Source organism: Phalaenopsis equestris, unplaced genomic scaffold (assembly GCF_001263595.1).
Source record: "Phalaenopsis equestris unplaced genomic scaffold, ASM126359v1 Scaffold000036, whole genome shotgun sequence".
In the NCBI taxonomy this organism is placed as follows: domain Eukaryota; kingdom Viridiplantae; phylum Streptophyta; class Magnoliopsida; order Asparagales; family Orchidaceae; genus Phalaenopsis; species Phalaenopsis equestris.
The window spans coordinates 1,482,556-1,498,591 of NW_018164478.1; the positions used below are offsets into that span (position 1 = coordinate 1,482,556).

General features: G+C 31.1%; 1 protein-coding gene across 1 annotated transcript; it reads right to left on the bottom strand.

Moving 5' to 3' along the window:
- Positions 1–242: 242 nt before the first annotated feature.
- Positions 243–7,333, bottom strand: LOC110018815 (agamous-like MADS-box protein AGL9 homolog). Its single transcript, XM_020716258.1, has 7 exons — positions 7,117–7,333; positions 3,705–3,783; positions 1,786–1,853; positions 1,565–1,664; positions 960–1,001; positions 824–865; positions 243–479 (listed from the first exon to the last, which is right to left on the bottom strand). The coding sequence occupies exons 1-7, from the start codon at positions 7,299–7,301 to the stop codon at positions 324–326; spliced, it is 672 nt and encodes a 223-aa protein (XP_020571917.1). The 5' UTR covers positions 7,302–7,333; the 3' UTR covers positions 243–323.
- Positions 7,334–16,036: the final 8,703 nt, after the last annotated feature.

Here is a 16,036-nt window from a genome sequence, read left to right on the forward strand (position 1 = left end):
CCTTTTTATCACAATCAACCAACATTCAAGAACAAGTGAATCTCCATGGCATCTCCCCACAATTAATAAAACCAAAAACTGTGAGATTTATATTTTTTTGCTTAAACAAGTCTATCATACAAAATCAGATAGATCATTTGTTTCAATATAAAGACTCAAATTAACCACATTAAGTGTATAACATTGAGTCTGATATATTAATGATGAAATCATTTTCAATCTATGAACATACATACCCACAAGCAAGAAAACCCGCATAATATTTATACATACTATTTATCCACAGTAAAGTTAACTAAGGTTAAACTTCAACAAATAAATCTCTATGGAAAGCCCATTTGTAGATTGGGTTCATACTCCATGGAGTAATAGAAGCCATCCCCCTGCAGCTGATCCCGCTGTCCATCATGTGCTAATTGCTGGGACAAGTTTGGATCCCAAGCCTGCTGCTGACCGTTCAACTGACTCGTATCCTCCATCTGTACGCGTGACAAATAAAATAATGCAAAATGAAAAAGGGTATTTACATTCATGCCCTCTTATTCTCATGTATTTACATATCTGATATCTAATACCTAAATTTTAACATTTACATTTTTATGAGCCAAATCATTTATGTCACATCAAATATATTACCATTTTAACTTAAGAAATGCATAGTTAAGGTGGCTTTTATGTAAAAAATTACACTTTAGGTGTTAATAGGTAAATACAAAAGAATTGAGTGGTATACATGCTTGCAAATCTTCTAAATAAAAAAGAAATCTGCAAATGAACATCAATATTCTATTTCACCAAATTGATTTCAGTAAGAAATTCTTACTGTTCTCCTTAGCGATTCATTTTCCTGAAGGAGTGATATTTCCTGCAAAGAATGACATATAACGCACCAGTATACAGTTTCATTAAAAATAAATTAAAAAAAAAAACAATTCAACGAATTCTATACGAAAGTATACCTTTTGTTGAAGGTCGCACAACTGATCATGCATATATTGGGTCTGTTTTCAAATACAAGAATTTTATCAATATTAATTGGCATTTTGTTACAAGCAATGACTATAGTGGGTTATTTAATTGAGTAAATAGATTATAATCATTTTATTAGGCATAGGTCTATCATGGGTTTTGTGGTGTTTAATATCTAATTGGACTGATGTTAATGTGCAATAGGTTGACGATGGCTTTTATGATATCTTGTTGTACTATATACACTTACTATGAGGGAGTATTATGAAATTAGTTCCCTTTGCTGAGCTCTTCTCTCCCCTTTTCAATCCCTAATTTCTAATGTATCTAAGGTGTGGATGGGAAGAACTCAGCAAAACAGGATTTTCATTCCATGATTGGTTTTATATAGGAAGCAGATATATAGAGTTAGAGGTTGTTATAAAACACATTAGTATTTTACTAGACACAATGTTACTCATGCTGCATGATTAATATTATGATATGCATTATAAACCTATGACTACTAGCTCCTACTATAATCTTATAACTAAATCTAATGGCTTATTATTACAATTATTATTGACTTCTCTAAATAAAAATAAGAAGTTCTTACCTTTGTAAATCGTATTTGCGCAAGTGATGCATTCAACTGGCGCTCCAGTTGATCTAAATCATTGCGACCAAGGAGACCAAGGTCTTCCCCCATAAGATTTCTGGCATTTCAAATAAATAATTAAGTGAATAATAAAGTACAATCACATTAATGTGCTTGTAATTAAAATAGAAAAAAATTAACAAAAAAAATATGATGTCATCACTTTGAAAAGTTTTCACCTTTGAGATCTTTGTAAGGCTTCAACGTGTGATTTGAGAGTTATGTACTCCATTTGACTGCCCTGTATCTAATATACATGGATGATAATTATGTATGAGAATTTACAGAAGTTAAAAAGATTTTACAAATGATAAAATTATTTCATATTATTTGCCATGATATTTTGATGGATAAGATGAGTGAATAAATATATTACCCTTTAACTAATAGTGTAGTTAAAAAAACATGCAAGTTGTGCTCCACAATTTGCTTTGTTCAGTAACATGTAGAATGAAAATGCTTCCTTCAAAGGTTGTTCTTCATGTAATAAAATGAACTCGCAAAAGGGTTAACTTCTTCAATTTATTAGCAGAAAGTTAAGAATTTTTTTTTTCAAACACCTTTTTCTTTTAAATATTAGAAACATTAAATTGTAATTAGTATAAATATTTATTATATATGTTAACAATAAAGGGGCATATACCCCAAAATTCAGCCATTAATTATTGGAATTGCTTGGTCACAAGACCACTTGCTAGAACCCTACTGAGAGATCATTTGAAATCATACAATTGCCCTCCTCTAAACATCACAGGTTATTAGGCTGTTGGATTTTGCAATCATAATTGTATGCAAGATTATTGTTATATAGCACCAAAAGTATAGTCCTCTTCACTTATTCTGGTAACTGCACAATGCAATTATCATAATTTAAGTATTGCAATTAATTTGAGGGGATTGGGATTGTCCAGTGAACATTTAAAATTAAATAAGTGCATGAAAATTTTACAATTATAAATTAAGGATCGATGCTTGCAACTAAAGTTGATATAGAAATATTTAGAATGAAAGTTCACAAATTGAATGAATATGATATGTAATTTTCATTTAAGGAAAAAAAGTAAAAGAAAAAAAAAAGATAGGAGAGTATACAATTAACACAAGTTATAAATTTCTTAAGCTCATCTTAAAGGAAAATAGGCAACACAAAAAATTAAGAATAGTTGGTAATGAATGAACAAAAAATATTTGAGAATTTTAGCAAGCAATTAGAAAAAAAAGCAAAATAAGCAAACAAATAAAAATTAATTTCACAAATTAGGTTTAAGTTGCATTATTTCTTTAATTAAATAAATAACAAAAAAACAAGTCCAAAATAAATCATGTGAATACAATGAATTAAAAAAATAAATTTATCAAAATAATAAAAATCAAGCCTCAAACTAATAATTAAGATGAATTCATATAGAAATAGGGGGTTTAACATAAAAGAAATATATTTTTTTTATATAATTAAAGTTAATAGTTGTTGCCAAAGAAGGTGTGAATCAGAAGTGTTGGATAAGCAACTAATATACTCTACAATTTTTTAGAAAATGGTGATTAGAGATTATAAAAGCTAAAAATGAAACAAATGCTCTTTTTAGTAATTAATGAAAATATATCCATAATATTTTGAATTATGCGGAGCATGAAAACAATGTAAGCGCACTATATTTATAGTGAAACATAGTTTTAATTTGAAGTGTTTGATAAGAGTTTTGCTGTAAACTTCTACTTCTCATTTTTTCCTATTCTTACACTCAATACATTTCCATTTCTGTTGGCACCCTCCAATTATCTAATGCAATTGCCCACAGAAGGGAGCCATCTAGCGAACTCATAAACACAACTATATATCAATTTCATGTCATCCAAGAAGTCAAAATAATTTGTCAAGTATTAAGCATGGAACTCAACATCCATGTCAAAATGAAATAGTCCAAAACTTAATGGCATAAGAAAACATTTTATTATAAAACAATGAAGAACACTGTATTTCAACTCAAAAGTAGAGAATAAAAGAGTTAGTTTGTAGAGAGACTAATGATGGTAAGCTATAAAGTATGAAATACAATCATGCAACATATAGCCGTAAAACCTATGAAAAAAGGATCACCTGAGTCTCTCTTGATGTTGTGCTCAACTCTGGTGCATTATTGTTATGCTTTTCGTACCTCTCAAGTGTTTGCAACATACTGAAGTTCATACAAAAGTTAAGCAATATGAAAAATGAGCATTTACTTTCATTATAAGATGTCATTTATGGATAGAGCATAAGCAAAACCTGGTGAGGAAAAAATTTAGGAAGACTTACATACATAACAATGGAGAAAAAAAATTATTGTTATCACCCAATCAAAGTAGGTCATTATGAACATCTATCCTTATTTGTGGGGAAGAAGTTCAATGTAATAAACTCACAATCATTCTCATATATATTTCTTCCAAGTTTATTTTCTAATAAATGCACATGAAATCACTCAAGGCGTGATCCGCTCAACAAAATAATCCCAAAAAAAGTGATGAAGCGGCTTAGAATCCAACAAAAAGTTCTCAAGAAAACCTATTTCCATTAATGAAAAATAAAATGAAGAAGAATTAGAATGAATTTACAGCTATATGTGAAAAAATTGTGTAAATTTTGTGAGAATGTATCAAAATATTTTTTGGTAGCGGTTGAAATATAATTTCTATTATTAGTAGTTTCAAATGTTTCAAAACTATTGTTCTCATATTAATATATGAATTAGCTTATTCTTATCTTTGAACTATGCCTTCATATTTTAAGTCATTAATGTTAAGAGAATACTTCATGAGTTGTTTATACAACAAGGGTGCATTATAATGCCATATGGAGTAAAAGTATATTAGATGAAATCAAAACCATGCAACCTAAGAGTGAGTGAGCAATCTATCAAGGCTCTTCTTATTAATTCTCAATTTGGTTGGAAGCCACATTAAATATATTTATGTGATTAAATAAGATCTATAGTTGGAGATTTATAGAAGCATGCTCCTCCTAATTTTTAAATACTATGTTTGAGGGTGTCAAAAATGGTAGATTTTTTAAAATTAGCTCTGATGGTGGACAATTAAGCACAAAATCTGATATATAAACTAATATTGCATCACATTTAAATAATTCTATATAAATGGAAAGGGCCCAAGTTGGTGCCTTAATTGTAAACTCCCAAGGCCGGATGACAATTATACAAGATGAGTATGCACACATGATTGAGATGTTCTTTGTTGATTTTCAACATCACTAATCTCGATCGCTAAGTTATTTGTATGAAGATAACTAAAATGAAGCTAAAAAACATAGTAGTGAGAGTGATAAGCATCTATGTCGTGCTATTGGATATGTGTTTAATAAACTTAAATGAATTATGATTAATAGGAATACAAACATATTTTATTGTTTTCTTAACATATTTATGTCATAATATTATAATTTTTTTTTTGTAAATGAATGTTTATTCTATGTTTAGCTCTTTTTAATTCCATGAAATATATTAATTTTGTGATATGTAATTAGAATTTATTAGTTAAAATTTTTGCCAATGTTGATTACTATTTCTATTAAAACTATTTGTTTGTTATAATAAATTATAAAATTTTCATAGAGTTCTAGGTGCAATCAACGCAAAAATATGAATCACTTTGATCGGACGGACCAAAAATATTATTTTGATCAGACGATATTTCATGGATATTTGAGTACCCTAATGATGTAGAATTGAGTGATTTTGGACTCGTTGAATTCGTCTTGTCGAGACGCTCGATTATACTATAAGTTCATCAGATCGACATCCGTTTGACCTTCCAAATCACCAACTATTTTTCATTTTTTTTATAGGTTACCAAAAGAATCTGTCACAAACTCGTTACTTGATTAAGTTCTGATGTAATGTACATCACAAATTTCTTAGAAAACATTAATAAATAAGACAAAAATTCCATTGATATATTTATTTCCCAATCAAAATTTATCAATAAAGATGGCCAAATCATTCATTATTTTTTTTACTAAATATATGAAGAAAAGAATGCTAACTTCCATCAATACATTCAGTAGATATAATCATCTAATTTTGATGAATTAAAAAATGTCTTTTATTTAAATCTACACTAATACAGATTATCTCTATTGAAGTTGACATCTTGTTTGGTCAATGGTCTCCCCTTCTAGTAAAAAAAAAAAACTTGAACATACTATTAATTATCATTTATATTTTCTTAAGCCTTGAGAGTTCCCTTTCATTATGATCTTCCTCAAATTAGTAAATTCCGTTCAAATCTATCATTCCCAATGATTTTTTTTTCGATTCCTAAGTTATTAGAATAAAAATCTTACACATTCAATGAAATGCTAGCAATTCAAATATTTATATATGGGCGATACTTGTATAACTTTCAGATGACAAGCTCTTTCTTTGTTATTTCTAATGTTGTAGCTGGCATGAAATAGCTTAGAAACTTCGACAATTTTATGGAATTATGTTCTATGAAACAACCACGAATATCAATATTTATATTTTTAAAACATATTTTCCAGCACAAGTTTAAATGTAAACGAACAAGGTGGACATAACGTCTGAGTTATAGAAATTTCTGAAACGAAATCAAGATGGTAAGATTATTGAGACAGACAAAAAGAAGAACATCTGCAATGAAAACGTTACAAAAGAGAAAATTTCAACTCCAACCCTCAAGCCGAAGTTAAAGGATAAATCCTAAGGCATGAAAAAATACCAGGTACTAGACAAATCAATGCTTGACTTCAAAACCGAGCGTTAAAGTAACCATGCAAATGAACCAGCTTGGTACTTCGTCCCTCCCAGGCTTAAGCAAGAACCAAAATACCCTTTTCTAAGGAGTGGCAAACCCTAGAAGTTCAGTACTGACTAACAGAGCCAAAAAAAAGAGTAAAGAGTCGAGCTTTGGACAGGGTTAGCCCAGACAATAACGCTGTCATATTTCTGCTCAGAGGTTTTTCTCAGCATATAACTAAGAATATAGATCAGAAAAGTCAAATAAAAAAAATGAAAAAAAAAAAAACACAGCTCTTCTGCTGAGGATTTGCTTATCTGATATGGAGGAACACAGAAAAGAAAACATCTTTTATCGAAATAACAAGAGTTGCCTAACTTCCAAAGCTGGAGAAACCAAATAGTGATTTAGATCTATTATTTTAAACCAAAACAAACTTCTGCTATTTCCACATAAAACCATTCTTCAAAGTCCAATGAACCAGCCAAGCTAAACTCATAACCAACACAAACAGCAAAAGAAACCCAAATCCAGCAGGCAAAATAAAATTCAAAAACAAGCAAACCAGCACAAAGGAGGAACCAACCCCAAAACAAGCAAAACCACTCCGCACCCTTCTACTTTCACCAAAACAGAAAACTAAACATAAAAGGAGAAAAATTGCGAAGACTTCCCGACTTGATTCAGCCTGAAACCCGAGAAAAGAGCGCATGCAATGCATATCAAGCCAATAAGATAAAGACGTAAAGCAGAACCTGCTGTTACTGCAGAACTCGGAGAGTTTGCCATGGTTGGAATAGATGATGAGTGCGACCTCCACGTCGCAGAGAATCGAGAGCTCTCTGGCCTTCTTCAAAAGCCCGTTCCGGCGCTTAGCGAAGGTCACTTGGCGGTTAATCTTGTTCTCTATGCGCTTCAGCTGCACCTTTCCCCTCCCCATAATTTCCTCTCTGTTTCTCTGCCTTCTCGGACGTCGGCGAAGCAACTGGAGATAAAAATGCTGAGTTCTGACTTGCATTCATTTTTTGCTCTTTATAGGGCGTGATAGCAAGACGTGAAGAGAGGAGGGGACAAACTCTTTCGTATTGTTGGGTGGTGAAAGTGAGATTTGGTGGAGAGTGAGGGAGAGATGAACACTTCCCAGTTTTACGTTTTACCGGAGGTAATATTTGTCGAGAGAGGGAAAGCAGGACACGAAAGCGGGTGCCAACGGGGATAGGAAGCGTGCTGATGATATGGTTGTCGTCATCATAAATGTTAGAATTCGTGAGGGAGATTATTTTCCGGCGAGTTTAAGCCGCATCGTAGAGGTTTGTATAAGGCGGGAAGAAGTGGTAGTTAGGCATGGGGTGTCCGTAAGTAGAGTAATGCTTAATAGACTATAAAAAAATTATTTTATTTTATTTTTCTAATAGTCCAAAGATAAATTTATGAAATTTAATAAATTTTGAATATATGTTATGTTAATATTTTTTAAAAGAGCCTACTCACGAGTTAACGAGTTGAGTCGGAGCTGGCTTGAGCTTGGCTTGTTCGGCCATCAAGCTAAGTTCACGAGCCACTTATCGAGCCAAGTTCGAGCCAGCTCTCATGTTGGCTTGACTCATTTCGCCCCTAGTTAGGTATTGGTCTGATCCAATTAGATTTAGATGGATATAACTTTTATATATATATATATATATATAGTATATATATATAGTGTTGAATCATAACTTGCGTGTGAATCACACCCAAGTAATAGAGCTTAAGATATGAGAGCCGGAGAGATAGAGAGAGGGTGGAGATGCACAGTAATAAATAATAATATAAATTGGTGATTAGCCCTTTACAACAAAATGATGCCGCTATCTATATAGAATGAGGTTCAATATATGAAATTATTTGTTTGTTCATACGTTATTGGGGGCGTTATAAGATATTTTAGGTATTTTATTAAATAACACCGAGGTTCAACAAACATTGTTTCTACAATGTCTGCCCATCCTACTTTATTTAATTGGGGTTGTCATTCGGCCTTTTAATGGTCTTCGAGTCAGCAATACTTGACTTGATCTGCTTGGCTTTGTTGGCCAACTATTCTTGTCTAGTTGTTGACTGCTGTTCCTGGATAAAAAACATTTGTTAGTAGAGTGAGACTAGGCTTTCGAGTAGATGTTGAATCATTGTAATTTGATAAGTAGCTCACACCTTGATGAAGGCGTCCTATAGGATTCTCCGTGAATTACGTCATGGTCTATTCTTGGTCCTTGACAAGCAATTTCAAAGGCGTCTGTGAGATGGTCTGTGATGTTGAACTCTTCCTTTGAGTTGAACTATGACGAGAGGTAGATCGATGTCTTTGCTAGGCTTGATTGGTATTAGACCTTAGTCTAGGAGGATTATTTATGGTCGGCCTATAGCTCTGACTTAGAGGGGTTGCATTTGATAAAGTGAGTCTTTTAATAGTCTTCTGTCAATGAGCTCTCATTGGGTGTAATGCTAATGTGTTTCTAATGTACACGTATTTTTTTCTCAAATTAAATTATGATCAAATTATAACTGCATGTGCTTAATTATACGTTTTATAACATACATAGCGCATCAAGTATTCCAATTTGTGTATTGCTTAATCAAATAAATTCATCATTTGTAGCTTATTATTATTAATTTAAGGAAATGCTCTCTTTAAATTTCTTTCAACTTAATGTCTTGATTATTAACTTAATTAACTCATTAATGATTCTTTGTTATCAATTAATTTCTTAGTATTTAGGAATCATTACAAGCATGATTAGCATTTGTGCTTTCTGGAAAAAAATAATAAATAGGATTTTGATCGTGATTAAAAGCCTTACATAATTCAAGAATAATCCAGGATTTATAAAAAGGAAATTTGTTTTGGTTTATTGTGTGAAAAATACTTGCACGAGATGCCATTTATAGTTAAGATGATCAAATCTCTCTCCTTCTAAATGATTTTCAGCATTAAACAATAAAAATTTTCAGTTCTATGACATAATTACAGTCTTAATTTCATAAAAAAAATACGAACTAATTTCTAAAACAATTATATTTTATAAATAAAAGGGATAAATAAAATAATTTAAGAAATCAATATAAACACAATTGGACCACAGAACAAAGCCCAACAACTCCAACAACAATTCGGAATCTAAGCATTATGATATGGGCCATAGCTTAAATTCTACGCAGGCTTATAAATTTCGTGTATTTATGTATCGATCCCATCAATATGACAAATATGGTTTTTTTTTTTTGAATTTTCTAACAAACTTAGTAATTTGATGGTGAAATTTTCATGTGAATCCATGTGCCAACTTAATTTTATAAATGGTTTACATTCATACAGACTACATAACTTGTAAGTATTTACATATATAACATTTTAAACAAAATATATGATAATAAAAAATCTACTAATTCTGACTTTTCAAAGGTAAAATGTACCTCTTCAAGTATAGATTTTGAAATAATGATAACACCAAACTGTTATTTTCGCAAATATTAGATTTTGGGTGTTAGCTATATAATTATATAAGAATTGTGTAGCGTGCATACGACTATAAAATATTAAGAAGATATTTGTGCAATTTGGTGTATTTTTATTATGCATCTATCAAAATTGTGATAGAATAATATTTTTTAAAACTAAAATTAATTAAATGAAATAGTTGAATTCAAACCTCTATGTGGACCATAAGGGTAATGACCCCCCTACTCACAGAATATATGACATTTTGGTATATCTATAGCTAAACCAAGGATGAGGTAAATAGAAAGAACAAAGGTAGTAAAAGTGAGTAAAAAACTTTGAACTTTTTTTATTATTTCAATAGAATATAAAAAATATTGAATATTACAACTTAATGTGACCCTTTAACTTTATATTTATAGAATTTTGGATGTTGCAAAGAAGCTACATTTGAAGCTGATAAATAGATGCATAAAATATATTTTAAAGGCAATTTAGTAGAGTGATCTGAATATAATAGAAGTATTAACCCAAGACATGTGCTTTAAAAGTCTTACGATGAAAAGATTATCATTCTTTAAACAATTATACTAGTTTAGATCCCTCAAATTAAACAGATATACTCTAAGCTAGGACTTTCTAAACTAGGTAAGTACTTTGAATGTTTTGGGTGAGTGATTTTGAAAGCTCAAGATACTTTTGAGAGCTTAAGTAAGTAATCTTAGGGGCTTCATTTCCTTGAAATAGGTAAGTGGCATTTGAGCTTGACTTTTTTGAACTACGGGAGTCCCTTCGAGCTTGGGCCTTTTAAATTGGGAAAGTGACTTTAATGCTATGTAGCTTGGATTCTTAACACTTTCAATATGTTTATTTTGGCTTACCTTGAACTTGCATATTTTTGTATATATTTAGTTTCTCATACTTTTTTATTTGTTTGGAGAGTAACTTGCAAAAGAATAAAATAACTAAGGCATTTATTTTTTTTATTACTTTTACAAATTAATAAAAAAGAGAAAATAAAAGATGTCTTGTTTGATTCTTGAGGCGGGAATAATTCAGTGATTTAACTATGTCAATATGAGCTTCCTTTCTTTTTTATCATTTGTTGCCATCTTCCTTTACTGAGGTTATTTTGGCTTGCTTATGATTAAAGCTTACAGAAAATACTAACCATGAGTTGTATATGAGCATTCTTCATAAGCATATATTGGCTTTGGTTGGACATGACGAGCAAATGTCGCATTGAATAATGGAGAGGATGGTAAACAAGTTAGAAAGGAGTGACATGATTTTGGAATGTGAGAATTTTAATCTTAATCTTAGACAGCGACCTCTGCTAAGGAACTTAACGACTTGTTGGCTTAGCAGCCACTTAGGAAGTACAGATATCAACTTAGTGGCTTCAATTAAGGTAAAAATATTTTAAGAAAATTCATAATAATATAATAAAAATGTCATTAATTCATATATATACATATATATATATATATATATATGGGGTGGTATATATGTAAATGCCCCTTGTCTTGGACATATATATTTCACTTATAGATAAGGATAGCAAGTTTAAGCTGATGTCAAATTTTATTTTATTTGCAGTGAAGCGCTATAACACGACCAAGTACTGCAAAATTTTCTTTATATATAACTGACAAAATGGGGAAGACACATTCCTTTGTGTACTTTATACCAAACATAATAATTGGAAGAAAAGAGAATAAACTGGAATTGGGGTAGCTTTTAAGCCATTGGATGGTGAAAAGTGAGGCCCTTTATTCCAGGAAAAACAATGCTTTTACATATCTAACACCCAAACTCTGATATTTGTATACAAAGCACTCATTTCTTTATTATACATCAAAATTGCCACTATCATCTACTTTTACAAATCTAAATATATCTTTGCATGCATAGATTTGTCACACAAAATGACCAAAATGCTATCTTATGCATGAAACTAATGATTGAGCAGCTCCGCGTCTATCCCATTAGGTTATAAGGGAATTAGAGAATAGAGAACTGCTGATCTATATGAATTTTAATTCTTATGTTCGAATTGTTGGGTGTGGAGTATGATTTATTTGGGTTGATGCAGTAGCAGTGGCAGAGGCAAAGGAACCCTAGTACTGTAAATATGGCGCCCTTATGCCACAAGGCTAGCGTGGCCGTGCCAGTCCGAACAGCATGGTTATGACATGTAGTGGCATACCTACGCCTCAATTCTTTCGATTCTAGGTTTTGGAGCGGAGTAGTAGGAATAGTTACGAAGATGAGCGACGCGATTACACTAGAGGTAGTTCTTCTGCCGATTCAATTCTCAAGCCCTCAATTTGAGTCGAGGAGACTTTTTCTCTTGTGAATCTCTTGCACGCGATGGACCCTTGAAAGGCTTTTTTTGTGGAGTGAAGTTCCAGCGGTGGATTTCCGAGTGTGTGATTTCTATGGTGCAATCAAGAAAGGATTTAGAGTGGAATTGTTCTAAGTTCGAGTGGTGAAGTGAGAAGACCTAAGTGGTATAAATTTATGTACATCACAATGTTATAAATGTAAATATCAAACTTAGAACAAAGAATTGAGGCGTAGATTATTAAGTAGTTGTAAATGTAAATATCAAACTTTTTAAAACTAAAACAAATCTTTTCAAACTTAGATTTATGACACCAAAATGTTATAAATGTAAATATCAAATTTTAGGCATTAAATATGTAATTACATCACAATTGCGTGCTATGTATGTATGTTTTCCTAAAATTGATTCGCGTGAATATTAAGTAGTTGACTCTCAATTGCATACCCAAGTTGTTGTGTTGACATGGCCATGACCTTGGTTTGGTTCAATTACCCCTACAAGTGGAAACAAATTTTATGATTTGATTGGGATTAAGTTATTCTTGTGATTTGTGATTCTAGTGAATCTAATTAATATTTTTGTTATAATTAAGCAAGAATTAATTAGGGACAATGTATATATATTAAGTTTACTTAATTGTGTTGTCTTTTAGATCATGGTATATGATAATATTTTATTTTAGGTGAATATTGGGAAAAAAATATTGTGTCCGTCCGGAGTCCGGACGCTAGCAACTTCCGAACAACAAATGTGATTCACCGAAGGAGGTGGAGAGAAAAAAAAACCACCTCGCATATCGCGTCTATTATCTGAAAGCTACTTATGCTCGAATACAATATTTTCTCAATATTGGGAGGTATACATGGCATTATATGGCGGCAAACTATTAAAACCACTGAAGCCACAAGTTTAGACGTTATTTAGATTGTTGGATATATGTTAATAAATAATAATAATAAATTAAAAGGTTTGTCACTTTAATTAAGTAAAGTTACCAGAGCTAAAAAGTTTTCCCTATTGTCAAAATCACCGTTAAAAGTTTTCATGGCATTAATAATTACAACAGCTTAAAATTCATGGTAATGAAAATAGTAGGAATTTTTAATGCTACTATATCAGTATTAGGGTTGTTGAAAGGATAGTTGTTTGCGAACAGTTCATGTTTGGCTCGTCACAAAGCTCGTATTCAATTCGTTCGTTAAGTTAACGAGCTGAACACGAATAACTTTTTTGCGCTCTATATATAAATGAGCTGAACACACAAAGATTCGTTCGTTCTTGTTTGATTCGTTTTGGTTTGAAATAATCAATATATATATATATATATATATTTATATATGTGTGTGTGTGTGTGTAATTAATGAGTAGTACAATTTTTAAAAATTTAATTGACTACAAGACTATAAAGATATATAATCAAGTAAAATTATTAAATAAAAATAAAATAAAAATAAATTAAATTATATTTTAATAATATTTTAATATAAATATTAATATTTAAATCTCAGTCCAATCCTTAAGATCCTATGGCCGCATGATCAGATTTGTCAAAATGAAACTCTTGTTCGGCTAGTTGAGCAAATTAGCTAAACACGAATAATAATATTTTTTAATAAGTTGAGCAGACACGCTCGCTCATTTACACCACTAATCATTATAAAGTACTAAAATTTTTTGCTTTAGTCCATTCTATCTATACCACCCTAAGATATTCTTCTTTTTTTAGCTAAAAATTATTCCATTTCTAGCATCATAATTGCTGCGATGAAAAAACTTGGACGCTTTACGATTTATCGTAAGAATTTTTTTCTTTTTTTTATTTTTTTTAATTTCCAATTCGTAGAATTTTCTTAAATGATGAAAACATATCCCCGTATATTATTTATTAAATGGTTTGTAGAAATAAAATGAGAATCATTTTTTTTTACATAAGAGATACCCATGATCTCAAAAATAAAAAATGTACAAATGAATCCCTCAATTCATATTTATTTACATATCTAACACCTATAAACTTCAATTTTTACAAATATATCTTCTTAATTGTGCATAAAAAAGTATATTTCACATTGTTCTCAATTTAAGATAATTTAATTTTTTATATGATATGAAGGGTTGGCCTAGCCTTAGTGGCGGAGAATATTTGGGAGAGTCGACTTAAATGATTTGGTCACATTAAACATTGTCCATCTTATGATTAAGTTAGGAGAGTAGATATTTTATATTCAACTTATGTTCAAAAAGGTAGACGTAGAGCTAAAAAGATTTCGTCTTGCATAAGAATGATCTTAGTCTATTAGAATTAAATGAAAATGAATGAAACTCAATAGAAAGCAATGCATAAAAATAATTCATGTAGCAGACCCCACTTAGTGGGACAAAAGCTCATTTTTGTTGTATGATCTTACGAAAGATTTGGGAATTTAGGTGTTAAGCGTGTAAATACACAGGAATTGCAATGTATGTATGTAAATGTCCCATACCTTAAATTAGCCTAAATTACTTGCTAATTAAGGTTTCCAATGTGAATGAAATAGCATAATAATTATATAAACTTCCCAAAAGAAACATATAAACTAGCAAAGAACCCTATTCATCATCGACAAGAAGAATCAGTTAGGTACAAAAATAGAATTTCACTCGAAAAAAGTATCCAATAATTCAATAAAGCAAATTCAATAGTGCGCAAAATATAAATATGATTTCATATACTGTAAACAAATTCCCAACAAGAATATCCTCCTAAATCATGCCCAACCATTGGCTTATACAACCAAGCTATGTTATAAGTATGACACAGAGCAAGAACTTGCAGTAACAAATGGAAGCAAAACATAAGAGTAGAGGGTGGTTGTTCTCAAGGAAGCTCTCCACATATTTTGGACGTCCATTAAAGCCTATAGTGCAGCAAACTAGTAGGGTTAAGCCCTCGCCGCCGCAGCCACCGCCGAAGCCGCAGAGGTTTTTCGCTAATGGTGATCAGCTTAGTATTTCGATGCCTACAAAAAATAAGCGAGGAGGGGATGGGGACGAAGGAGGAGATTGGAAAGGGTATGGTGAGAGAGGCAAGGGTGCCATGATGGCTTATAGTGAAGTAGATAAGATGGCGGCAAGTTACATCTCTTACATGCAGGAGAGTTTTAGGGTGGAGAAAGTGCACATTAATTGAAGATGGTTGGAGGAAGTTCTACTAACTTATGTGAATGTTTTTACTGCTTAAATATTTGGAAGTATTTAGTGTTTTTATAAGTAACATAATGTTTTTCTTTTTTTTTTAGCTGCTGGACAAGCTCTGTAGTGCCCCTGTTTGTATCTATGGATGGGAGAACAATGGATTTAGCTTTGGGAGAGAATTTGATGTAACAAAAAGAACAAGGTTGATCATGTTTATACATAAGAAAGTTCTTGAGGAACATTTGTTGTCGCTTGATAATTCAGATTTAAGTTAATCTTTGTTTGTATGTTCACAATGATGTAAAGCGCTTTATTAATACACTTAGAATAAAATATCAAATCAATAGCCTTAGGAGATAACCATTTTTAATGAATTATAAGTTTTTTTTTTCCCCCCTTCACTTCATTCAACAATCCACACACAGTAAATTGTTCAGAAACTATATGTTATTTCATAGAAATCCCTCACTTATAACAAAGGAATAAGAACAAAGTTTCAAAAATAAATATAAACCACTCTTCAAATATAAAGAACTTGTATTTTAATATTTTAAAGGATTTAACACTCCCCCTTAAAGTTAGTGCATGTATAAGAATAAGCTCTAGTAGCTTGTTATTAAAACATGATATTTAAACAAAAATAATCTAGGGCCTTCCTAATATATATATATATATATAT